Source organism: Pygocentrus nattereri, chromosome 15, assembly GCF_015220715.1.
Source record: "Pygocentrus nattereri isolate fPygNat1 chromosome 15, fPygNat1.pri, whole genome shotgun sequence".
Classification (NCBI taxonomy): Eukaryota; Metazoa; Chordata; class Actinopteri; order Characiformes; family Serrasalmidae; genus Pygocentrus; species Pygocentrus nattereri.
The window spans coordinates 6,675,432-6,701,755 of NC_051225.1; the positions used below are offsets into that span (position 1 = coordinate 6,675,432).

Below are 26,324 nucleotides of genomic sequence, written 5' to 3' on the forward strand. Positions count from 1 at the left end.
TGAGTTTCTGGACGTGCTTTAGTGGGTTTGCCGAGTGTTCTCTCCAGTTCGTCTCCAACATTTTCAACCAAAAAGAGGAGAAAAAGACAGCATTCTACTTTTGGCTCCTCCAAACACTCGCAGTTGTGGAAAAACATGTTTAACGTATTTTGTATGATTTATAATGAGCAGTTTGAGTGAATCCAGACAACCAGAACCAGAGCTTTTGTTTCCAAAACTTCAATTATTCAGCAGTAGGGCTTGGCTCGTCTTATTTTTGAAAGAATACTGCATTGGAAATAGTTTAGCGTTCGTATTTATTGTGATACCTGTCAGAATCAAGTACCGCACAATGTCAAGACTTGATAACGACAGTTCTTCAGTCTTCGGTTCATCTATTTACTTTAAATACTTCACGATCCCAGTTCACCATGTCTCACACTTATACATTAAAAAATAGAAAAAGTGAGTATTTCTCCATATCAGTCATGTACTTCTCTAATTACTAGGGATGCACAGATATGGGAAATCTAAACGTCTAATGTTTTAGGCATTAAAATGTAGATATCAACATGATTCCAATATCATTGCACATCCCTAAGTTCCATCAAAAGGAAAACAATTTGATTGTAAAATTATTTATTACATTGCACAAATGTACTGGCCAATGGCACAGATGGGTAGTTTAAAAAAAAAAAAAAAGCCATTAAATTATGAATTTTATAATCACACTTAAGTGGCTCACCAGATCCTTTTGTGGCTGAATAAAGCTGGTGTGCTTCCTGGAGGAGTCGACACAAGCAGATTTGAGAACTAATGATACCACACCATAAAAAGAGAGCCCAAATACAAAGGAATGTTAAACTGCAAGAAATAACCCTTTCCCAACAGACACGAAGGACGTGTGTCTGGGAACGTGCCGAACATGATTCCAGATGTTTGAGAGACATTTGGGAGATTGTTTGAGATCCACCATAAAAAAGGCACTTAAGTAGGTCCAGGGTACAGATGAGTTGAGGGGCATGATGGCATAAGCAACTGCTGCAAAAGGTCAGATGACATACAAAAAGAAAGTACTGCACTGATGAATCACATACTGTTACAGGCCATTTTGTGTTCGTTTTAAATCAATGTCTACGGAACGTACAGGTTCAAGGGGGGGGGGAGAAAGAAGTAAAACCCCATTCTAACCATACAGAGAGGGTGACTCCAAATACAGAAGAAAAGTCTTTGAGGGACATTAAAAAAAAAAAGAAAGAAAGAAAAAAAAAAAAAGGAACTGCTGACCAAGGGCCCCAGTGTTGGCAATGCTCATGATGCAAGATGTTTCCCTTGGACGTATCACGTTGTTGGCAACTTGTTTTCACTGCTGTTTGGTTTTCCTGGTAAGAGTCAGTGTTCTGTACTGCAACCGCTCTAGCTTGGTCCGAGGGGGGTGGTGGAGCAGCAGAAACCCAAAGGAGGAGAGAGAGAAAGGGGTGGGTTTTGGCGGTGAGCTTCCCCATAGCAGCACAGAGGGCTTTGGTCCCAGGACACCTGCGTCAGGCCAATTCCTACATGGCTGCCACGTCAATCTGAACATACAGTTGCCTCACTCCCACCTGGAGACAGAAAATATAATTAAAAAAAAAAGGCGTTCTCAGACTCCATGCTGGTCAACTGCACAGTCTAGTGCCTCATATGCACCACCAATCTATTTTTAGCGTAAACCTGTCGCTACAACAAGTGTACAGAATGCATTTTGCATGTGAAGCTTCACCAAGTTCATCTGGTTAACTTAAAGATGCCAACAGCACTACTGCTTTGGTTGCATTGACCTCTGGTGGGACGAGGCTTTGTATAGCAGCACTGAAACCCGCTAACCTGTGCCTAAGCACCAACTTTTACATATTTCTTCCTCACTGACTATAAATAAACACAAGCCGCACTCAGCCAGGAGACTGTATTATCTTTACTTCTGTGATTTTACTCTTTGTAGTAGGCAAGTTGGCCAGCTTTCTCAACTGCCGTGATAGCTGCATGGCTAACAGCAGCTGCGCGCGCACGCGCACGCGCACACACACACACACACACACACACACACACACACACACACACACTCATACTGTTTATGGTTAGCAGTTTAGCCAGCTTTTCTGCAAATTTGTTGGTTTTTTTTCGATATCCACACAGCATTTTCTGCTGGTATCAGCCCACTATTGACACTTGGTATTATCTATATAGTTTCATGCAAATGCTTCAGTTATTACACCTGTTATGACATACTATAATCTATAAACCTGAAAAAAAGTACAGACAAATTCAGGTTTCAGAATGGCTGCTGATTGTAGCTGTGCAAAAACATTCTTGTTCCATCTAAGGCATAAGAGCATGTCATACAGCCTCAGAAACCACAAGTATATCTGAGATGTCATAACAGCTCACCACACATTGAAGTGTAATGATTTAGGCTTGCAGTTTGCACAATGCTAATTGGTGGAAAGGGATATAAGCTATTACTTATTAGCTACATTAGCTTTGTAGCTCCAGTGCCAAACTTTAAACACCATCTGGGCTTGCTGACTACATTTGTGGTACGAGGAAAATTCTTTAATCAATCCCGTCAAAGTAAATTTGAACTGAGACGGATCCTGTAAGCTGGTGGAGGCTTCACATCTTGCCCTCACCTGTGTGAAAATGTTGTGCGTCTGACTGAGGATCCATCGGGAATCTGCGTCAGGGGCCACGAGGAGTTTGAGAGTGCCGATATAGACGTCCGTACACAATGTCCAGAAATGAGGCTCTTGCAGGTTATATACGCCCTGCAGCTGCTGGACCTGCAGAGAAGATCACAGACAACAGTTATAACTCCCACTATTATCAAAGTAACAGATCAAGCTGAAACTCCATACATGAAGGCAGAAGTAAATGAAATCGGTTGGCCAGATGGTACCAGCTGCTGGGTCAAACCCTGCCTGCTTCTGTAAGTTAGCCATGTTAGCATTTTTGCCCAGACAATCCCTTTAAGAAGTGTTATTCTGTATGACCAGTCCTGGGCAACTCACCCTCTGATAACAGTCTGGAAGAGCATGGTCCAAGGTAGGAGGTGTGCGCTGCATCAGGATTCCTATGGACTCCCTCAGCAGAGGAACAACACTGGAAGAAAAGAATCACAATGACACTATTTTCCGCTACATAAAATAAAATCTGCACAATTCTGATCTAAACAGTCAATCAGTTTTGATGCAAAATGATTTTCTTTATAGTGGTGTTAATATGAACCAGCAGTCACCAAGTCAACAACACCAATATAGCCATTTTATTTGCTATTCAAAACAACCAATGAACCTGCACATGAATGAGTTTTTATAAGTTTTAATGTAACTGTGATATAACATGATAATGAGCATGTTATGTTGATAAGTGTTGAGAATTTAAGAAAAGGTTGTCTGGGTAAAATCTCTCTCACAATGCCTTGCGTGCACAAAACTAATCAAACCCTAATGTAAAACAATGTCTCGGGCAAAAGGCTGTGTATTCTTAACCTCAGTGAGGCATTAATAGCTTGGATGTCTGTTGATATGTTTCTCTAGAATGGAGCATATATCACATCAAACCACTCTTAAGGACTTTGTTCACATCTTAACCATTTAAATCACACAAAGTTTGAAAAATTGGTGGAATTTCCCCTTAAAAAGCTCAGGCCATCACACAGAGTTAAAGACAATGAACACCTCACAAATACAGACATTTGAAGAGTCCATTCAAAACATTAACAATAGAATCCATATCAGATATTACTTACTTAATAATGTATTCAGTACTTCTTGATGGAATTAAAAAATGGAAAAAAGAAAAGGAAAAAGGGCCAGCATGACTCGCTTCCTCCAAGCTTCCTGTTCTACTGGGACACACTACATGGTTACTGAGCTGGCTCAGGAATGCCAAATCATGCCAAAGGGATGGGGAGCCATGGAAGGCGCAGTCAAAGCTAAACTATGAGCATCAATACACTGATAAAGCTGGAGGCTCAGCAGAAGCCAGTCAGCATTTCTTAAGGTGATGAAATGGGTGGCCAGGAGGGGATAAAACTACTGTAACCCCATGTAAGCAAATTTTATGTAGCTAGCAGGAAATATTCTATGCATTTTGACACCTTTACTGCTGCTTTTGGAGGTTTCAGGAGCAGGAAAGATCCGACCCCATCCTGAAGAGCTGAGGTAATGCAGATCCGGCTGCTGTGTAGCTACAGTTCCTGAGTTGGTTAGCATTGCTACAGCATGATCTCAGGACAGGCAGGACAGTGCCAGGCTAACCACACACAGCTCTTTTTTAGCCCCTTCAGCTCCATGGAGATCATCTACTGTAGCACAGTCTTTAGCGCTTTCCCCCTCCAAACCCTCAGGCCCAACCACTGCCGCATATGGGAAATATTAGAGGTTTACTGGGCTTGGCTTGCTTTAGTGTACCCTCATCTATTCTTTTACCCATTCGTCCTTTTCCATCCCGTCCCCTCTCTCAAAACTCCAGCCACAGTCTGGTCCCATCAATAAACGCATGTATCTCAGAGGTGGGCAATAGGACATTACAAAGAGCGCTGAATTAGGCTTGTTTAATTGGATTTAGTGCAGTAGATGAAAAGCACAGTTCACCCGAAATGGAGGATTTTGTGTCACCAATCCTCTGGTGCAGCATCTGCCACATCCAACTGGCAAGGCAACACAAGATATCTAGTGTGACTGCAGCTTAAAGCATCCTCCTTTAAAGGAAATTCCACTGATTCTTCAAATTTTCTGCACACTTTAACAACTGAGGTGCCAAAATCACCACAGAACCTACACGTCTTTTGAGTTTTTATATGTAATGCTGATGATTGTAAAATAGTGATGTACCAGAACATTTTTTTGGGACTGTGTTGCCTTGCATGTGCCTCTCAGCCATGAACATTTAAAAAAAAATGTTTTTGAAAAATTCAAATCTACATAGTCAGCTACAGAAGACATCCAGTCCCAGACATCAAACCTATTTTATGCATATTTTGGTATACAGAGTAAAAAGACTTGATGGAAGCAGCTAATTATGAATAGAATCGCCAAAAAGCATGCTTGTGGATTAAGTATTTGCCAGTGAAAAATAAATGTAATAAATTATGATTTGATGAATAAATACTTTAAAAAACAAACAAAAACAAAAATCCATATGACCGATCAGGTGCCCAACCACAGCTGCAAAACATCACAGAAGACAGCAAAGGAAGAAATTAAAATGTGTTTATCTTATCAAAAGATAAAAGATATAATGTTGACGTTAGTAAAAGAAGGTGCCTGCTGAAATTTCCTGAGCAGTAATTTTTGCCTACTCTTATTATCTAAAATAGCCTACATCCATACATTTAAACACAACTGCAAAATTGTTCAACATCAAAGTTTCTCTGTAAATTCAATCAATATTTCTCTGAAGTGCTTTTACTAATGTAGCATACAGAGCTGAAGTCAAGTTGTGCAATGTCATGAATTTGTGACTTTTTTTTAAAACTCTATGAAATGTGCACTCAAGAAAACAATATTTACACCATTGTTGTTTTGGAAAGTCATGTTCTACCTCAAATCATGTTATTGTCAGGCTGTCTTTCTCAATCATCTCACGCAGAGCCAAGTGTTTCCTGAGGGACGCCACTCACTTCAACCATGGCTGTTTGTAATGGTTCTTATACTGGCTCCATGAACATTAGCTGTAATGGACAGTTAGTAAGAAATCCATACGAATTCATGAGCTCAGCACTTCTTGACAGTAAACTCTACGTGGTCGAGTTATTTAGCACTAGTGATGTGCTGAAAATCCATCACATGCAAGTATTCTGTTTTATATATTGCCCTTAGGGTTAGAATGGATAACCAAGTGCTGTCCACTAACGAAGCAGCAAAAACGGGCAGACGATTGAAACTGAAACTCACTTCAATGTTCATACTATGACACTCATTCAGAGCATTTAGGAATTTAGCTGCCTGAGCATTTAACTCAACATATAACTCACTCATAACTTATCATTAACAATACTTAATCAAGTATGTCAATATGTTTTATATTTGGTAATGTAATGTAAGGTACAGCACAGGACTGGATGTTATGCATGTGCTCCACACTCCAACCCATGTGTTTTGTCCCCTGTTTGGACAACAAAATGAAAACAGGAAAGTGCTGCATGCTCTGACATCATGGCATTGTTCCAGCCTTCCTGTGCAGCGCAGGAGAGGCACTAAACGACCACAGTGAAATGCACTGGAACCTAATCACCAAACTGCTTATTCACAGCGACTTATGTCAAGGTTACAGTTGGTTTAAACTGTCTATTAGGGCTGCGTGGTGCGGACCAAAGTACTAGTGTTATTATAGTGCTATTCTACAATGTAATATTTTAGGCATAGGTGAATCAATAACGTGACACGGTAAAAGACTGGCTTGCATTATTTTGACCAAAATAATTTACTTCTTTTAGAGTACATGAACATGAAGGGTGGGATTTACAAAAATTTAAATGATATAGATGCTCAAAAATAAGGCAATAAAAAAAGCATTTAATTTAAAGGTTTTGAGTAATAGTCTTCTGATCTGATGGAACCAACTGCTATTTGAAAAAGTATTGCTGATTTGATGAAATATCCATCACAGTTTATCATTAATCACCAAGGTGGTTTTTGTGTGAAGGTATATATATTTCTTGATTTAAAAAAAGGGCATGTAAACTGTAAATTAGTCATATTTTATAATTTTTTTGATCAAATATTTACTGAATACATTTTAGGGTCTTGCAGCATTTATAATTTTATGCCATTTTTGTTACTTATCTTTTTATCGCCAGCAAATGTTTGCTACTGCCACTTAAAGATAAGTCAGAAAGTTCAATTTGCCCACTCTCAGTGGATGATGTGACGCCACTCTTCTCTGTCATATGCTTAAGATGAATTTACACTAGAAACAATGCGTCACACGCAGCAGGCAGAAAAATGCAAAAACGCTTTGTTTGACATTGATTTCTATGACGAGGTGTTGACAGAGAGCAGGAAAAGGAATCACTGGTATCAACTCACTGTATTATCCAACTTTAAGCAGGACAGTGACTGGCTTGATTAAAACAACCAACAGTACTTTCCACTTATGATCTGCCATGTTTGAATGAATCTCTCACTCCCATCCATCTCTACCCACTTGTTTTTTCTAGTAATGGAGTTAATATGAACTGCAGGGGTTTTTGCTCCATTTACCAATAAAATAATATTTGCGTAAAGGACAATCTAGCATAGCTATAACTGTATAAATGAAGTTCTGATTGGCTCAGTTACTTCCCTCCTTATTTCAAGCTTATACTAGTGCAGCTGCAGCTCCAATTTAAAACACAGCTGTCTGCTGTTTGATTATGGGCTGCACATCTAGCAAAAATAGAGTTTTGTAGTATAACCCCAATTCCAATGAAGTTGGGACGTTGTGTAAAACATAAATAAAAACAGAATAGCAGGCGTCAAATTCAAAATGAGTGAATATTTGCAAAATATTTTATCCTATATATATATATATATATATATATATATATATATATATATATATATATATATATATATATATATATATATATATATATATATATACACACACACATACACACACATACATACATACATATATATACATACACACACACACACATACATACATATATATACATATATATACACATACACACACATACATACATATATATATATATATATATATATATATACACACACACACACATATATACATACATATATACACACACACACACACACACACACACACACACACACACACACACATACATACATACATACATACATACATACATACATACATACATACATATACATGTTATGCATGGCACAGCATGTTCTACCAAGGGATAAAGCAACCACAGACAAGCTAAATCTGAATGCGAGTGCAGGCCTGAAGGCTAAAATAACACTTCCAAAGCAGAGAGAATGAAACAGTGATGTGTTTGCAAGACCTTTATGGAGTGATTCATGTAGACTAAATGGGTTACTATGCTTTGCTAGAAACATAAATAACACGTACTGGGAGAGTTATTTATTCTGTGCGTTTGTCAAAACAGTCACGAAAGCTCATCAGGAACTGATTAGTCAGGATGCTTAAAATACGATGACTGGTTAGAGGGCTCTTTGGCTATTACAGCCCTGTGTGATTTCAGTGCTGCAAAAACAAACAATGCCATAATAAGTCAGCACAATATAGTATGGTCTTTGTCACAAGTGTCAGGCTACAATCCTCACAGGCCAAAATACTGCAGACTTCATAACACCGCTTCATTAAAAACATCCCTGATAATGAACTGAATTCAGAGCTTTAGATGAGGGTAAATGCTAATCTCCACAGCACTTTGGACCAGAAGGTGACCAGTTTGACATGTCTGGTCTAAGTAAATGCAAATCACATCAGTCTCAACCTGAACACTCCTGTGCATCTTGGGCCTCGTTTACACCTGGCATTAACAATTAATCTTCTGTGATCCAACCTCAAGTGGAGAGAACTAATTATAAGTATGAATGGAGTCCAGTGCATCTGGGAGACACTTTGAGACACTTTCAATCCCTCCAGGCACCTTCAGAGGTGGTCAGGGACATATATGAAAACAAAACATTTTTAATGGAGCTTAAAAAATAATAAAAAAAAAAATCTCAGACAGCAATGTAGGGCCACCTAATCAATGGTGGGCAAAGTACACAACTCCTGTAACTTGAGGTAAAGTTCATAAAATCTTTCAAGTAAAAATAGATGTTTTCTATTCATATTTCAGCTAGAGGTGAAGTATAAAAGAACTTGTTTTTAAATTTAATCAAGTGTAAAGTAAAAGACCTCTGAGTTACTGTAGGTATTATGGAATAATTAGTCTTTTTATTACAGTAAAACTACAGTATTGTTTGAAGAAAAAATTCTAGACCTGTGGCAAACAAAGTAGGTGCATGGCTTCTTTTATGAACAATAGTGAAAGAAGACAAAAGTTATGTTGGCAGTCTAAATGTCTGTAGCAGCCCATGCATGTACACGAAGAAGGACTCATGGAACATTACTGTCTTACAACAAACGCAGCAAGGGACTGATGTTGTAAATGTGTGTGGTTCCCTTCCTCCACTCATGAAACCCGGTCATAAATGATCGCTCGAAATACTGTGTGCAAACATGTCCACTTATCATCAAGTCACTCAAGATGTCAATACCCGGTATGATCGGGGCCAAAGCAAGGTGGTTTTCTTAAGAGTTGCTGAACAGCAGTAAAAATAAAACAAACTATTTCAGCTGATAGTACTCGAAAGGTAGTATGCAGGAAAAGCCGCGAATTCTCAACCACACAGTAATAGAAGGTTTTTGTGCCGAGTCAACTTGAACACTCATTAAATATACAATCAGGAACACTTTCATGATGCCATGTAAACCACAAGAGCAATGTGGCCTACAGACAAGTCTGCAGTGTACAGACAGCCAGCCAACAGAAAGAGCAAAAAGAGCCTGTAAATTCAACTTCAGAGGTAACAGCATTTCTCTTTCTCTGTAAATGCTTTTAGACTGCTAAGGATGGAGCACTTCACTGGAACATGCTGTCTTTAGCCCAAATGCTGCTGCTGCAGTTAGAACATGGAGGTAGGATTTGTCAAAGTATCTAAGAAAGTATCAAAAATGTCAGGAAATGTCTCACACAGTGCAATCAGAGTCTGTGTGGCCAAACAAGAACACTACCTATAGTGCAGTAAGGTCCTCTTGGCTTGGACCAAACGAAAATCATTAGGTGGAAATCAACAATTGGAAATCATTGAAAATCTGATGGACATTTTAGCCATTTAGGCCAATCTTTTATCTTTGGATTAATGCATGGAGGCTTGGATGAAGGCCAACATCTACCAGCATTCAAGACGATTCAAAAACTTTGTCTGGTTGTGTTATTCACATCTAATAATCAACACCAAAACTCTAGCCAAAAACCTCTCCCCTAACTGTGTCGTACTGATCTAGATTTGCATATGATCAATGTCAATCCAAATGTTCAACCTATCAAGGGACTTAGTATAAAGGTCAAGTTAAAGTCTGCAAAACAGTGCCTTGGTCTTTCATGCGTGAGCACATGAGAGCACAAGTGCACCCTTGAGCGTGGTCATCGGCCAAAGCCAACTGAAATGGAAACTCAAACATTTCAAAGACCCAGCTGGGTAGCCTGTCATTAGAGAAACCCAAGCTGCTGGCGTCAAACAGCATGTGGCATAGCTATCTCATCAGACTGTAAACTCTTCCCACAACAAACATAATCCTCAAGACCCTCCCAAAGCCAAAACCTGCATGCAGCCCCCTGGAAACTAAGGCTGCACAATACATTATTAATAGTTATCGTGACATTGGCCTTTGCATTACTTATATTGCAGAAATCTACTATATTGAAATGAACCCTCTAACCAAACAGAAGGGGTTTTGTTTTTTACTCTGCACTGTGAGCATCGCAGTACTTGAGTTTGTGTGCATGTTTTGATTAATTCAGGGATTCCTTTAACACAATAAAAGTATTGTTTTGACACAAACTGCAGGCGTCAATTAGATGTTACCTAAAGAAATCAGCATATTTCCTTAAAAAAATGTGAGATTACTGATTATATTTCTAAACAGACACTGCTTAGTGCTTTCTTCAGACCTGCCACTGCAGAGCCACCTGGCAGACTGAGGGGAATTTACTGCGCTGTAGCTTAAGCTTGTTGCTAAATAATGCACCATAACAACCCATTGTGTTAACATAAAAAAATTAAAATAAAACATATATACACATATTATTTATCAAGCTATTAACAGTTAAATTATTCTTCTCTATCAGTTTTCCTTCTTTTAGGCATCATCATCAGATGCCAATCTTAAACTATGCTTTATTGCTTAAAGTATATACTATTGATTAATATACTGCCAAGCATGTTGCAATCACAATATGCAAGGATTCAATCACAATAATTGTATTTTGTTTACATCATCCAGTCCTACTGGAAGCAGGTACTATAATTATAATATTAGCCTGTAAAACAGCTTAGACGGTTAAAGGTTATCTAAAATAAACAACTTGTGCAAGTTTTCGGCAAACTAGGCTAATTCATGAACACACACCATACTTAGCTTTAGTTTTCTGTGAGGCAAGGTTAATTAGGCCGTAGCCAAAAGAGTACATACAGGACTAACACGCTGACACACTAACCAACTGAAAGCAGCTTTGGCTGGGCAGTTAAAGGCTTTACCTCTGAGCACAGCTAAATAAATCCGGCCTCACAGGTCCAGCTTAGCACGCACAGAACAAAATGTTAATTTATGTTAATATTCCACCCTCAGTCCAATGCTGTGGCTTTGGGCTGGGACCCAAAGCGATTAAGCAGCACACTGGAACACTCTGGGGCTAGAGGACTGCTGTTTAGGGTCAGAGCAGCAGGGGCCTAGTGAACGCGTCCGGCTTTTAACCGCTGCTCTTCAAACTAATCATACAGTACACACAAAGCTCCAGCTGCCACAGACATCCCAGATATTCCCCCATGGACAGACTACCAGGCTAAACAAACAGACGTTTGCATGCAGCATGAGATCTTCAGCGAAAGACGCATACGCTGATGATGTGCCGAGCACCACTTCTGAAGCAGACAAGTGTGTTCCGTCACTCAGCAAGAAGCTCGGCCTCCAAATGTGGTCAGTGTCTTAAAATCAAAATAAAGAGTTCTCTGGAGCCTATCAATCTCCCAGATTGAGGTTCAGCAGGAAAAATGCAGGCTTGAGCTATCCAAACAGCTGAGTGTCCATCTATCCTGGCCACAGGCATTCCCGCAGAGCCGTTATTGTGCACAATCTCTCAGAGTGTTCATGCGATAGATGACTCCAGTGTGCCAATGAGTGAATCTGAAGAGAAGCTATAGCAAGGAGGTGCAGAAGCAAAGTTTAGTGCACTACAAGATAGACTGAAGATAATGTGGGAAAAGACGGAAAATCTGAATTAATATTGTATTAGGAAAGTTACATAAAAGGTATGACGCACACTACACTATACACAATACATTATACCATCTACACAGTATCAAGGGTGTAATGTTGGTGTCAGAAGTGGGAAGGCCACACTGTGACTCTACCCTTAACCCCTCCCCCTCAACACCCAAGAAAAGAGCTAATTTATGCATTTGTACACACATTTACAGCATACACGGCAATTTGCTAATATCAGCAATAAGACATGAGGCAACAATGCCCAAGTTCTGTCTGGCTACAGCTAACAACTAATGTTAAAAGGGCTTTCTGCTAAAAATTAAACGTTTTACCATCACTTCATCCCTATAGCATCCTACCCGTCCTACAGCGAAGCCACAACAGTATCAAAAGTGAGGTATTCCAGTTTAAAGAACAAGACACCACACTTCTGAGGATGTGTCTAGAAGGTAGGAGGAATGTTTGGGGTAAATACTTGAAGCCAGACTTTCCAAAATGTATTATTTTTATTTAACGCACGCTGGGTGTCGCAGTGAGGGTACACTGCAAGCAAATTTACCTTAGCTAGATCCCAGTGGAAACTACACCTATGCAGACTACACTACATAGTATATGTAGTATGTACTACATATCCTATTATTATTTTGTAACTGCTGACAGTTCCTTCTACCTATCTGTTCAAGCAATCAGAGTGAAGCTAGATGAATCATGAAAAAGAAACTTTTGCATTCAGCAGTTTGACAGTCTCATTTTAATACATTTACTCTACTTGTAGTCTTCTCTAGATGTATAATAGCTGTGCAAGCTAGACTAAGGTAGCAGACCTTTTCAGTGCTCCAGTCTCCCTCTTCATGCTGCACCTGCATCGAAATATCTCCCTCTTGTTCACCATTTCAGGAAGAAACAGCAGGCCAGGCAGGAGGCTCTGTGCTTGCTGTCAAGCTACCATAATGTTAATTTCTTCGCATTTACCAAATCACTACTGGGAGGAATTCAGGCAGCAAAGTGGGGGAAAGAAAATGAAGCCTGGGGCTCAATAACACAGACCCCCTCCTCTCTTTCAGATAAAAGAGGGTGGAGGGAAAGTCCATCTTAAAAAGATTCCTTTGTTCCCGCATTTTTAACGTAATAGTCACAGATCACAACCACATTCCAGAGAGAGAAGAAGAAAAGCCCTGAACAGAGAATGAGAGACAGAGGAGAGCTGAGCAGTTTGCTGAGAGTCATGCACTCATAGAATGAGGCCCCTCTTTCTCCCTCTCCATCACAGCTGTACTCTTACACTCACTGAAGCATTGAAACCACTCAATCTTATATGAGCAGTGAGTAGAGACAAAAATACAGCTCCAGTCACTTATACAAGACTTTCAGTGGCTCTCTAGTTTGTTCCAAGTGGCATAATTGAACAAAACTGCACAATAAACAACAAACATCCTCGTTAGGGTGTAAAAATGTGAAGGCTGTGGCAATTTAACAATATTTTGGAATGTTATATTGGTTAATTTTCCACTTTTATTTTGGGCCAAAATAAAATTTAACAGATGGTGTATGGGTGAGCAATATGGAACACGTTTATGGTAACAAATTACATCACAACATGTAGATATTGTCAGTACTAATGCTATAATTTATAGTTTAGATATTTTAAACATAACATTGCTGGCGCGTTCTGTCTGTGGGGGTGCTGGGGCCTATCCCAGTGGTCATCGGGCAGAAGGCATGATACACCTTGGACAGGTTGCCAGTCCCTCACAGGGCAGACAGACAGACAGACAGACACTCACTCACACCCAGGGGCAATTTAGCACGTCCAATTGGCCTGACTGCATGTCTTTGGACTGTGGGAGGAAACCGGAGAACCCGGAGAAACCCACACAGACACGGGGAGAACATGCAAACTCCACACAGAGAGGACCCCGGTCGCCCAGCCGGAGAATCAAACCCAGGCCCCCCTCGCTGTGAGGCGACAGCGCTACCCACTGTACCACTGGGCTGCCCTGATTTTTCATTTGAAACCTAAATATCGAGCAGAATCTTCTTTCTGAGCCTGTACATATGACAGTATATGAAGACGTGACACTGTCCAAAAAAACTCTGATATCTGACCCGACACCTCTGACTTTTACATTAGTATTTCAGGCTTTATAGGGTGACTCGCAGCAGCGCATGCAAACTACATTTAGTAATTTTTTTTTTTACAAATCTTACATAGTGCCACTTCAAGTATATTTTATGTAAACTGCTTATTTATTGTCAGATATTTTAAGTTTTCAGTTTTGCTTTTTGGCTTGAATTTGAATTTCTGAATTTGAAATCCTGAATTTCAGCCTCAGCCAAGGACTTTCATTTTGGTGCATCTTTATTACAAATCAAACTGAACCGAATTGTGGTGATATGAGAGTTTATTATGCATCAAATTGTTTCATAAGGAACAGAAACCGAATCATGATGGGGTCAGAGATTTATACCGCTTTACATTCCAACTGAATACAAGCATCAGTAATTTTATGAGATTAAAGAAACAGAGAGACACAAAAGCACAGCAGATGCAGTCTGCAAATACGTGGCGTCTGTCTGTACCAACAGTTAGAAGACACATGAAGGAGCTGACTCCTGTTCTGTTGGTTTTACCACATGTGAAAGTGCTCTGGAATCCACCCTTTTGTGCGCGTGTGTGTGTGTGTGTGTGTACATGTGTGTGTCCTGTAATTCAGCTGGTTAGGGTAGAAGTTGGAGAAGATGGTCACTGTGAAGTGGCTTCAGTCTGCTCTGCATTAGGTGCTGCTGTGGGTTTTGGGTGGAGCTGAGGGAGGAGGTCTAACTTCAGCAGACGCACTAGAGAGACTTAGAATAACCGAGCGCAGAACATTCAAAAATATACGTCTATGAAAGTAGAAGACACATGAATCTGAAGTATTCATATCTGAATTAATATTTGAACACTGGTAATAATTTTGAGCAAGGTGAATTAATTTACTCTGACCAAAAATATAAAAATATAAAAGGTGAATCTTATATTTAAAAATGCACAGAAGTGATTTTTTGAAGTGAATTTTTATGACCACTTCACATTTTAGTATATAGTTTAGCATATCGGTAATTTATATAAATATATATGTATATAAAATACCAACATAAATAAAACAGTAATGTTCTCTGTAGAGGATGCAATTTCACTATTTCTGAATTCACTATTCTTCACTATTTTCATGTTCACCCTGCATTTCTGTGGTTGAAGGTAATACTTTCTGATGATGCTTATTTTGCTATAACAAAAATAAAATATTTTGGGTAATGTTAGAACAAATAAGACTAGGGTTGCACTAATACAATACTAGTGCACTTAAAAGCAGTCTATTGCTGACAATGATGCCACAAAGCTGCCGTGAACATGCTCATGGGAAAATCTGTAATTGCAATAATTTGAGGGAAAATACATGCCAGGCAAAATTCTGCATATTATTCATATGAGTTGGTGTGCTAACCTGTTACACAGAACACAGCTTTTACCAAACTAAAACGTTTGAAACAGTGGAACTGTATAAATATCAAGACTTATAACCTAGTCAGGTTAGACAGAATTTGTATCAATATCAGTGCTCAGTATTAGCCAATACTTAACATATTGGTATCTGTACAGGTAGAGAAAAAGTGGTATCTGTGAATTCTTAACCAAGACAAATGCAAATGTTAGTTTAAAACAGACAGTCTCATGCACTGTCAAGTCTCCTTTGGTGTGCGTGTTCCTACCTGACACCAATTAGAAGGGCGATGAGCATGGAGCAGATGGGATCAGCGATCATCAGGTCGTACTTCTGCATCAGAAAGGCTGAGATGATGACGCCGATGCTGCCCAACGTATCAGCAACGATGTGCAGAAAAACTCCTGCAAGACACCAAACACAGCTGTTGGAGATTATACAGTTTACTTACAAGGAAAATTAATTATACAACGCATCATTTTTGTATATAAAAATCTTGAAAACATCATGAGTTCTGAACCAACTCTGAAAAAATGTTAGCCATCTGAGGCTGCAGCTATGTGGTAAGGATGCACTGATATGAGAATTGCCAATATTTTTCATGCACATACAGTATTTGATGATACATTAACATTTATAAAGTGTAAAAACTGGGACTACATCTAGCTAAATTAGCACAATACATAAACGTAATACTTATTTCTATAGGGTTCAATTACTATAGATAAAACATTCTGCTCTTACAGAGTACAAATAAATACATTGGATCAAAACATCAGTCAAGTCTGAACAGCCATCTAATGCTATTTTTAAGCAAATATCAGCCAAGACTTATATGATTCGGATAAATGCATTCAACTAGTGTTAAATGTTCATTTGAACACTACAGAGTATGAATGCTAATTTTCACCAAACTTGGCAGTGCTCTGATCATTTTAATCCCATCCAGGTACATATCTCTGTTTTCAGGCAGATGTCAGCTGGCGTAATTTGTGGCCTCTTGCTATGTTTAGTCTTCTAGCGCATGTATATGAGAGCCTACCCAGATACTAAATATACTAAATTGTTCTACAAAAACATTAAAAAAGTTATAATTTATAGTTCTAACAGTCAAACTGTTGATGTATATAACACAACAGACACACATCTTACATACAACCCAATAGACACTCGCTTGTCTTGTGGCCTTGCTGTCCGAATGAGAGTTTTATCACTGAGAAGACGTGTAATAAAACATCCCTCTGACAAACTAATCCAATCCCAAAAGGGTCACCACTGGAGTACATGTTGCAAGCAAACCTTAAAAACTGTGTAGTAATGGAGAATACTTGTGACTGTCCAATAAGCCCCCCTTAGCTGAAGACGTCATGATCGTGGTCGCGTTCAATTTCCCAGAATGCACAACCGCAGTAAGTGAATGAACCCCAAATTAAATGGAAAAGCTATCCAAGTGTGGTGAGAGCAGGACCAGCAAAACAAACAGGAATGCTAAAGCCCTTCACTGATAGACACAAAAGAACATGGAAAGGACTTGAGGATTTTGAAGGGGGCGGACAAAACTGACTCGCAATTCATCACGAGGGCAGAGAAAAGGTCCCTCAGCAAAGGCAAAAACAGGGATGGAGGCAGTGTAACCTTTTGCACTGTCACCTCCTCCCTCCCTCCCTCCCTCCCTCCCTCCCTCTCTGGACGGCCCCCACTCCTCAGAGCCCTCTCCGTCCCCCCTGAGCTGGCCTCCCAAAGGACCTATTCTCTAGCTCTGTGTGCCAGGGTGAAGGGGACAAACTCACTTTCTCTTCTCTACTCTTTTTCCCACACAGGCTCACACAAAGAGTTTTAAAGTGACAGTGCTCCTGCACTCTCTCCGGTGTCAGCATTAACCCAGTTAGCCCAGGGTCAAAGGTCAGCCGTTGGGACGGCCTGACCTGTCACCTTGCCACAAATAAAAGTCCATCAACCAATCGTGTCCGATGCTATTGAAGGGGTCATGTGAGCACTGATCTATACTGTCTATTTGAAGTCGTTCTGTTCAATTCAACAACCCAGTGAGGTTTTTCTTGACCCCATGTGACTTGATTTTAGCTTTAATGGATTAAATCAAAGCAAATCGAAAAGGAAAGACTGTCCAAGTCATGGCTGTTATAACACATCAATCTTTTCCAATCAAATGCACTGAAAAGCATGCATAGTACTCTTGTTCACTCGTCAACGCATCAGTAAAAACATTAAAGGACTGCAGCGCCATCTGGTGGTTGTCACTTGTATGATTCCACCACTTTACCTTGCAGAATCTGTTTGCTGGCGCCTTTGCCTGGTGTGTGAGAGTGGTCATCTAGGGAGAAAAACACAATAATTACAGTGAGCAAGTCATACATTAAAGGAGCAAATACTACATTTAGAAGTCTGTGATTCTGTATCCACACAATTTTGGTTCCCTAGTTTAGAGCTGGAGTTACCAGGCTAACATTGCTAACAACGGAGAACTCAATAGGCTCCCAAATAGCGCAAATGGTATCTGTAATAATCCATCCCCAAAACTTCTCTCAACCCACTCAAACCACCTGCAGGTTTTCATTAATGGAATGCAGACTACTCGATAAGATATTGGACCTGCTATGATTTACTGTGAACTATAAAAACTTCAGACAACACCAGGAATGATGTTCACAAAACACTTGTAAACTAGAGAACTGATCTTAGATTAGATTCCTGTTCATTTATAATGGTCATCGTTACAAACACTGATTCTAGACTAGCAGTCCTACTTTGGAGGTTTGCAATTACACACGCTGTTGTCTGAAAACACATCTACATCAATGTATATGTGACCTTCATGAAAGCAGACCATGGTTTAAGCAGGTGGAGATCAGTTTTGCTGATGCATTTGCACAGAAGACATGAAAGACTGTTGACTTCTAGTCTTTAATAGCAACAAAGGACTCACAGCAAAAGTTCTAAACTAAAGAAGCTAAATTTGGACACCAAACATGTCTTGGATGATCAACAACATCTGAGGCAAGTTAAAAACTGTGCAAATTTTTTTTTCACCAAACTACTCATTTAACATAAACATCCAAAGAAAAACACATTTCCATTTTTTTGCTTTTCATTCTTCTGCATCATTTGCGCACCGTGGACCCCCTTTACATTGTGTCAAAATTTCATGATGAACGGACCTACAGAAATACTCTAAAAAAACTAAATCTTGCTAGCTTAACATACCTTAAGAGTAAAGAATGTTTGCCTTCCCCTGTAAAGTTACCACTCTGTAGATACTTGGTATACTGTGTTTTCTGGACAGCTATGATATCCCTGGGCTTGCTTTCATGATTGACCTCAATGTGCTTAGGCCGCAAATGACCAAATCCTAGTCCTGGAGATCTTCTATCCTTCAGAGCTCAGATCCAACACAACTTTCTCAAGTATGTTATATGAGGGTTAGAGCGTAACTCTGCAGGGTGATGGATCTCCAGGACAATAACTGGGCCCTCACGGCTTTGGCAACTGGGTTTTTATTTAGTGCTGCAACAACAAATCAGTTAAGTTGCTAACATTGACAATAAAAATAGTAAGTAATGAATCGACCTGACGATGCTAACCCTTCCCATCTAACGTTACAACACTTTAATTAAAGAAAATACGGAGAGTGGAGACTGCGGTGCAGCGTAACGTGTGACCGAAGAAGTCCACTACAGCATGACTGCCATAAACGACCAGAAAACACACTGCATCCAAAGCAGAAGCTCATGATGAGTAACTAAGACACTAAGACCACAGTCAAAAGTCAAAATAGCGTGTCAATGTCTGCTTTTCAGCCAATTCTCTTAATTTCATGGGTAGAAACATTAACTATGCTGGCTGAAGACAAAAGCTCTATTTTGCATGGCTAAATTTTCCTTTTCTATCACTACACTCACATTTTGAAAATATTTATTTCCTCTGCGTTTTGGTCTCCTGTCCACACAAAAACAGCATTTTAGGTCACTGAACACAGAACATTTGGAACTTTTCAGGTTTTTCTGTATTAGTGACCAGTAATACAATCAGAGACTTTAGGTTGGCTTGATCACTAGAAGAAAAATAATTAGTTACTTTAATGTTCTTGCACCTTGCACACCTTGTAATGCAGATCTATTGATGTGCTCTTGATTTTTTTTTTTTTTTTTGAAAATAGAGGTCCAAATTAATCGAAATAGTAATAAACTAATTAATCAACTATGTAGTCACATTCCTGCTTTATTTATTTAGGTTTTACCTAAATTATCACAAAAAATCCCCGAACAGCACTTTTGCTCCAAGAGCTTTGCCAATGCAGTAACTAGCCTCACCATGGCAGTCTGGTTCCCCGTGTGAATGGCCATGTCCTCCGTGTCCATGCCCATGCCCATGATCGTGTCCATGCCCATGCTTGGCCGTGTGGCTGTGTCCATGCCCCCCATGACTGTGATCGTGGCCTATGCTGCCGTTGAACAGAGAATGGCTGTGTCCATGACCTACACAGACAGAAATAACACCAGCCTACATATCAGGAAGACGACACATACAACCAAAGCAGCCCACAAGAACTGTGCAACCCCCACCCCCTGGATACACTTATAACCCGCTTTTGTGTACCTTAAACAGTCATAATACATTTTACATAATCATTTTGTAACCTCTCTTTATTTCTTACAATTAACAGGCTATTTTTGCCACTGTACCTTTAAGACTAATACATATAAATGATCTCTGTTCTGAATGGCTGCATTATTGTGCCTCATTCAAAGTAGAGTGGGCTGAAACAAGTGATTATACTTCAGTGTTAATGGACGGAGCTAAACCACTGTAGGCTGAATAGGTGAATATGCATAAATATGTTGGTTTTTGTTAACGTCACAAAACAATTCATTCAAAACAAGCTACTTTTATAGCATATTTCTATTCCTAAACTGCATGGACGGGACAATAACCTGTACGTTTTTAAACTTGAGCAAACTTTATATGGTACATAATCTTTTATTTAAAAAAAAAGTGAGAAAATTCAAGATTTACACAATATGGGCCATTTAATGTTTGATATTTGACTTGGGTTAATCTGAGCAGAACTCAAGTTGCTCTGCAATTACTTAAAAGGGGGTCTGATTTTTAACTCATGTTAGTCTTTTCATATCACATGCCAGGAACACTCTGCACCACAACTTCTTTAAAAAGCAAACAGGCAAAGCCTGCTTAGACCAAATTTGCATCACTATAATGATAGTCAGATTCAGAAAACATTGCACAGGGAAATGAGATTTAATGTGGAAATGACTGGATGATCAGAGGTTACTGCGAATCGTGAAGAAAGCCTAAGCTGTGCAGTACTGTGACCTGCCAAGAAATAAGTCTGAGCACCAAACTGCAAGAGTCAGACTCCCTACCTTCTCCATCATGAGAGTGCCCATGGCCTCCATGCTGGAACACAAAGATTCCTACGAGGTTAACCAAAAGCCCTGCTATAGACACAGGCAGCAAGCGCTCATGATGCACATCAGGAGGTTCTAATGCCCTCTGGGGAAAAAAACAAATCAATCAGACATCAGCAAAGTGAATGTTACAGGATGTGAAAATTCTTAAAACTGAGAGCTGGTCTTACCTCCACTCCCTCTGAGAAGATAAAGAAGGCAGTGAATATGAGAAAGAGGCCGTTCACAAAGCCTGCGAGCACTTCTGCTCTGACATAGCTGCAAAGCAGAAGCATGTGATCAGGAAGATTTGCAGAAGAATTTATGAAATCCACCACATGAACAAAACACTTCTTCATATAGCACTACTGTAACAAAGGCTGTGCTCACACAGCAAGTAAAAGGCCCAAATCCGATTTTTCTCCATAAGTAACAGAGATTTTTATCTGTGCGGCAGCTTGAACTTCAAAAAAAAAAAAAAAAAAACATTGAATCTGACATTTTCAATTCCAATTTGAGACGCTTTCATATGTGGTACTAAAATCCGATACATATACGATACACGACAATGTGACTTGTCTGAACAGCCAGATTGGAATTCATGCGTCTTTTCCATCAATGCAACTTGACGTTCATCATGATTTTGCACTGCTGAGACTCAAACATTTGGCGTGATGTTTCTGTACAAAAAATTATTAGAGTTATACAAAACCTCACAAGTTTGAAGAGATTTTGAAAGAAATGGCTGAAAGCGGCTGTAAGAGAGTGAGGCTGCAGCATCAAAGAACAATTAAAAGTCTGTAAGCAAAGTTTAAAGAATCCAAAAACAGGAACCAAAGAGGTGACTGCGTCCTTCTTATGGCGAGCTCGAACACATTCCGGGTAATGAACTGAGCTGTTATTCAATGAAGCTTCATGATGGCTCCGGTGTTGCTGGCGAAGATTAAACTGAATCCTCTGGGAGTGACTGGCGTTCATTGCCGGTCTTGACCGTTTACCTCTGGACGAGCCATGCGAAGCAATGTGAAGCTCTGTTTGTTTGCGCATGTGGGACAGTCTAGGAGCTGATCTGTTCAGACTGATGTCTCATACATACCACATTTACAAGATACTGTGATCAGCCAAACCCCAAAATCTGATTTGGTGAGAAAATCAGATTTGGGCCACTTTTACCTGCTAAATAGTTAATAAACACCTCTTAGACAATGAGTGGAGGACAAAATGCGCTCTGCTTAAACAAAACACAGCACATCAAATGTTACATTCATGTTTAACGTAAGTTCTTACCCATATGAGAAGGAATCATTAGACCTCCATCGTGAAATCACTGATGCTGCAAGGCCTGCCAGAAGTGCGGTGCAGTCGAAGAACATGTGAAAAGAATCCGATATCAACCCTAAACTGAGGCGGAGGCGAGGCAGGAGAGAACAAGAAAACCAAAACACAGAAGAGTTCATTCTCAGCACCGAATCTCAAATCAAATCAACAACAATTAATCCTTATATATTAACTAATTATTGTCCATATGTGAAATTTTACATTTCCATGTTCTACATGCATGACCGGGACAAATCTGAAGAAGACATTTCTCAAACTGATCAAACCATATGGATAAAAAGTTTTCGTGACTTTTTGTCACTTATAAATTTTGAAATATCTGGGCACATCAGACTACTGATTTTGAATATTAACTATAAGCATAAATGACATTTAATACACACATAAGTACATACACACATACATGAATAAATAAAACAAATAAATAAAATCTTAATAATAATAATAAAAAAAATTAATAATAATACATGAAAAAATATAAAAGATATAGTATGTAATTTAAAATAATTAAATAATAACCGTTTTGTTTGTGAAACTGATTGTGAATAAACGTATGAAAATGACATACATTGAAAGAAAAAAAAATCTAATGGGCACTTTTAGAGGTTCACCCATGGTATCTCACAAAATATCACTGTGGGCCTATCAGAACAGGCTGAGTGGCACTTTTCATGATCATACTACATATAATTATAGGACCTGAACACCCTTTATGGAACCGAAAGAGACCTGGTCTCTAAAATAAGACTGCCATGACAGGTTTTGGTAAAAAATCTCTGCTCCTAACAAAGTGCAATCGCTTTCATATCAGCTTATCAGGTCCATGAGCGAGAGCTCTAGCAAGCAATGCCAAAGGCTGCCGGTCTTATCATTTACTGTTGATGTATTAAGAGACAAACTATAATACACCACAGAAATCAAAGAAGGGGGATTTTCTTGAGCCACACGGATGTTGTATTGTAGCTTAGCCGGGCTACAAAACCCAACATCAGTGATTCACGCTTAGAGCGACGTGGCACATCCTGAGCTCAGCGTTTCCCTCGGTAGCTCCGGCTAACAGAGCCCACTGCTTACCTGTTACTCCATATTCCGTACAGCAGCTCCACAAAGGCAAATGACAGGTTCAGACACAGGAAGAAAAACAGATTCCGTGATGTCTTGTCGGCGAGGATTGAGCTAAAGAAATTGAAGAGACGAGTAGAAACGTTAATGGACGGAGTTCAAGCCAGCTTCCTATTCGAATTTTCCCGTTCCACCTTAAATGGTGCAGCGGTTACATTCAGGCGGCTCGGGCACCAGAATGTAACTCTTGCAACATTTAAGGTGGAACGGGAAAATTCGAACAAGAAGCAGGCAAATAGGAAGCTTCATCGTTAATGGAGACTTCCTCAACAAAACTACGAATAGACACGCACACAGTTCATTTAGTTGAATCAGTTCCGTTAGTCTGCTTGCCAAAAAGCCGAGTTTCAAAATGATAAGTTGGCCAGTTAGTTCGCTTCTGTAGCTTCGAGCTTCACCACTAGCACATTAGCTAGCTAACTCTTTAGCTAAGCTAGCTCGCATGCCTAGACACTGAGGTGCAGTTATCCGCCAAACTTATGACTACATTAAAAAACATCATCATATCACTTTAATTACTGTCAGACTATGCTTGTTTAAGTCTCCAGAGCATTAACCCGAGTCGGACAGATGAATGTCTTAAGCTCAAGCTAACGTGCTAACGCAGCTGCTAACCTCACTAAACCGAGTGCAGTGCCTGAACTAGCTTAGCTTAGCGTAACTCAGCTACTGTCAGTCAGTTTCATTCAACAAAGGCACTAAAATGAGGGATGAATGCGCGCATTACCGGAACCATCCTGATAGTTTGAAGAGCAGGTTGAACTTCGCCGGTTTGTACTCGTCGTCTTTAATCGACAGCGGTAACATCTCTGCTGGAGCCGCTCCGCCGATAGAGAAACACTATAAACACCACACAGGTCCACTCTGACACTCTGACGCTAACACTAACACTCACTGGCGTCATCGCTTAACACAGGATTACGTTATAACGACGACCCGCCCACATCTATCTGTCTGTCTATCTGTCTGTCTGTCTATCTATCTATCTATCTATCTATCTATCTATCTATCTGTATGCCTATCTATCTATCTATCTGTCTGTCTGTCTGTCTGTCTATCTATCTATCTGTATGTCTATCTATCTATCTATCTATCTATCTATCTATCTATCTATCTATCTATCTGTATGCCTATCTATCTATCTATCTATCTATCTATCTATCTGTCTGTCTGTCTGTCTGTCTGTCTGTCTGTCTGTCTATCTGTCTGTCTGTCTGTCTGTCTGTCTGTCTGTCTGTCTATCTATCTATCTATCTATCTATCTATCTGTATGTCTATCTATCTATCTATCTATCTATCTATCTATCTATCTATCTATCTATCTATCTATCTATCTGTCTGTCTGTCTGTCTATCTGTCTGTCTGTCTGTCTGTCTGTCTGTCTGTCTATCTATCTATCTATCTATCTGTATGTCTATCTATCTATCTATCTATCTATCTATCTATCTATCTATCTATCTATCTATCTATCTGTCTGTCTGTCTGTCTATCTGTCTGTCTGTCTGTCTGTCTGTCTGATTTACTTAAAGGAGTAATTACTGTACATAGAGAAAATGTACATTATGAGCATTTTATATCATAAATATACAGAAACGCTACACTAACACTCAGATCATCACTGTAAACCTGTATTTTGTATATTTTTCGGTCAGTGTTTGGTGAGTGAAAGAATTTCCTCTGCTGACAGTCAGTTTTAGTGTTTGATGGAAAACTTTGCTTTTGTGTCATGTGGTTTGACCATTTTTGCACCAAAAAAAAAACATTATTGTAGTCTCAGCAAGACTGTTTAGCATTGTGTGTTAACTATTTTGAGACTGTGCCTTCTGAATGGACCACAGAGTTCAAGAAAACTGTAAAATAAATAAATATATTCAGAATGTTTTGGTTTGTTGAGTTATTTACAGAGCCCTGCTGGTGACATCCGTATAAACAAAATTAACACGTGGCCATGCAATATTAACGTGTGGCAACAAGATCCCAATGTGTGGCCACGACTTAGTTAGGTGTGGGAATTAGATAATTAAGTTGTGGCCATGACTTAGTAAGACATGGGAACAAAACCCTAATGCATGGCCACAACTTAATAAGGCGTGGAAGCAAGATACGTAAGTCTCAGCCATGACTTAATAAGGTGTGGGAACAAGATCATGCCTAATTAAGCTGGAGTCAAGGTCTAATTATCTCAATCCCATGCTTTACTAAGTTGTGGCCACACATTAGGATCTTGTTCCCATGCCTCACTAAGTTGTGGCCGCAATGTAATTATCTTGTTCCCACACCTTGCTAAGTCATATTTTTATTTATACCAGCAGGGCCCTGTAGTTATTTCCCCATTTTAATATTTTACTTTTTTTTTACATATGAAATGTGCCTGTAAAGGCGTTTGTTTTATTTTGCCTTATTTTGCAAGCTGAATCCTTTGGTGGTTAAATAAAAGCTACACTGAATACATGAATGAGTCAATCAATCAGTGGAGCCCTGGCACGTTTTAACCAGCAGGTGTCGTCATTGTATCATCTCAGATGTGTGAAAATGTCTCATTGTTTTCTCAGCAGGTGTAGATGCTCTGAGTCAGGAGTTCCTAAAGTCAGTCCTGATGACCCCACACTGTGACACTGTGAAGCCTTCTGTGCTTCATCACCTCCAGCACACCTGATTCAGTACATTCGTTCATTAACAAACTCCTTATGTGCTGGCTCAGGTGAGTTAGAGTAGGGAAAACAAAGTGTGCAGAGCCTGGCCTCTCCAGGACTGACTGACCGCTGCTCTTCATTGTATTTAGGCTCCTTCACACTGTCTTATCACAGTGAACTGTTTGAGCTGGTCAGGGCTCACAGATGAAACTACTCTCACAGTAAAGCTTTGAAAGTTGCTCAGCACATTTAGACGTCAAGGAAAACATTTCTGTTTTCTCAGCACCACAGACTTTCTGCGCAGTGAGCGCAAAAAAAAGAGGGAAAGA

At 39.6% G+C, this 26,324-nt stretch overlaps 1 protein-coding gene across 1 annotated transcript; it reads right to left on the bottom strand.

Annotated features, from left to right (window-relative positions):
• Positions 1-277: 277 nt before the first annotated feature.
• slc30a7 (solute carrier family 30 member 7) lies at positions 278-24,245 on the bottom strand. The gene is made up of 11 exons (XM_017701263.2): positions 24,090-24,245; positions 23,315-23,416; positions 22,190-22,303; positions 21,094-21,181; positions 20,879-21,008; positions 19,808-19,972; positions 17,761-17,811; positions 15,748-15,883; positions 3,024-3,114; positions 2,646-2,795; positions 278-1,580 (listed from the first exon to the last, which is right to left on the bottom strand). The coding sequence occupies exons 1-11, from the start codon at positions 24,167-24,169 to the stop codon at positions 1,533-1,535; spliced, it is 1,155 nt and encodes a 384-aa protein (XP_017556752.1). The 5' UTR covers positions 24,170-24,245; the 3' UTR covers positions 278-1,532.
• Between the last annotated feature and the right edge of the window lie 2,079 nt (positions 24,246-26,324).

Excerpts from the sequence above, each read along its gene's own strand:
- slc30a7 (XM_017701263.2), bottom strand. The coding sequence starts at position 24,169 with ATGTTACCGCTGTCGATTAAAGACGACGAGTACAAACCGGCGAAGTTC. Across the intron at positions 21,182-22,189 it reads AATGATTCCTTCTCATATGG|CTATGTCAGAGCAGAAGTGC; the intron begins GTAAGAACTTAC and ends TCTGCTTTGCAG. Across the intron at positions 19,973-20,878 it reads GCACTCTCATGATGGAGAAG|GTCATGGACACAGCCATTCT; the intron begins GTAGGGAGTCTG and ends CTGTCTGTGTAG.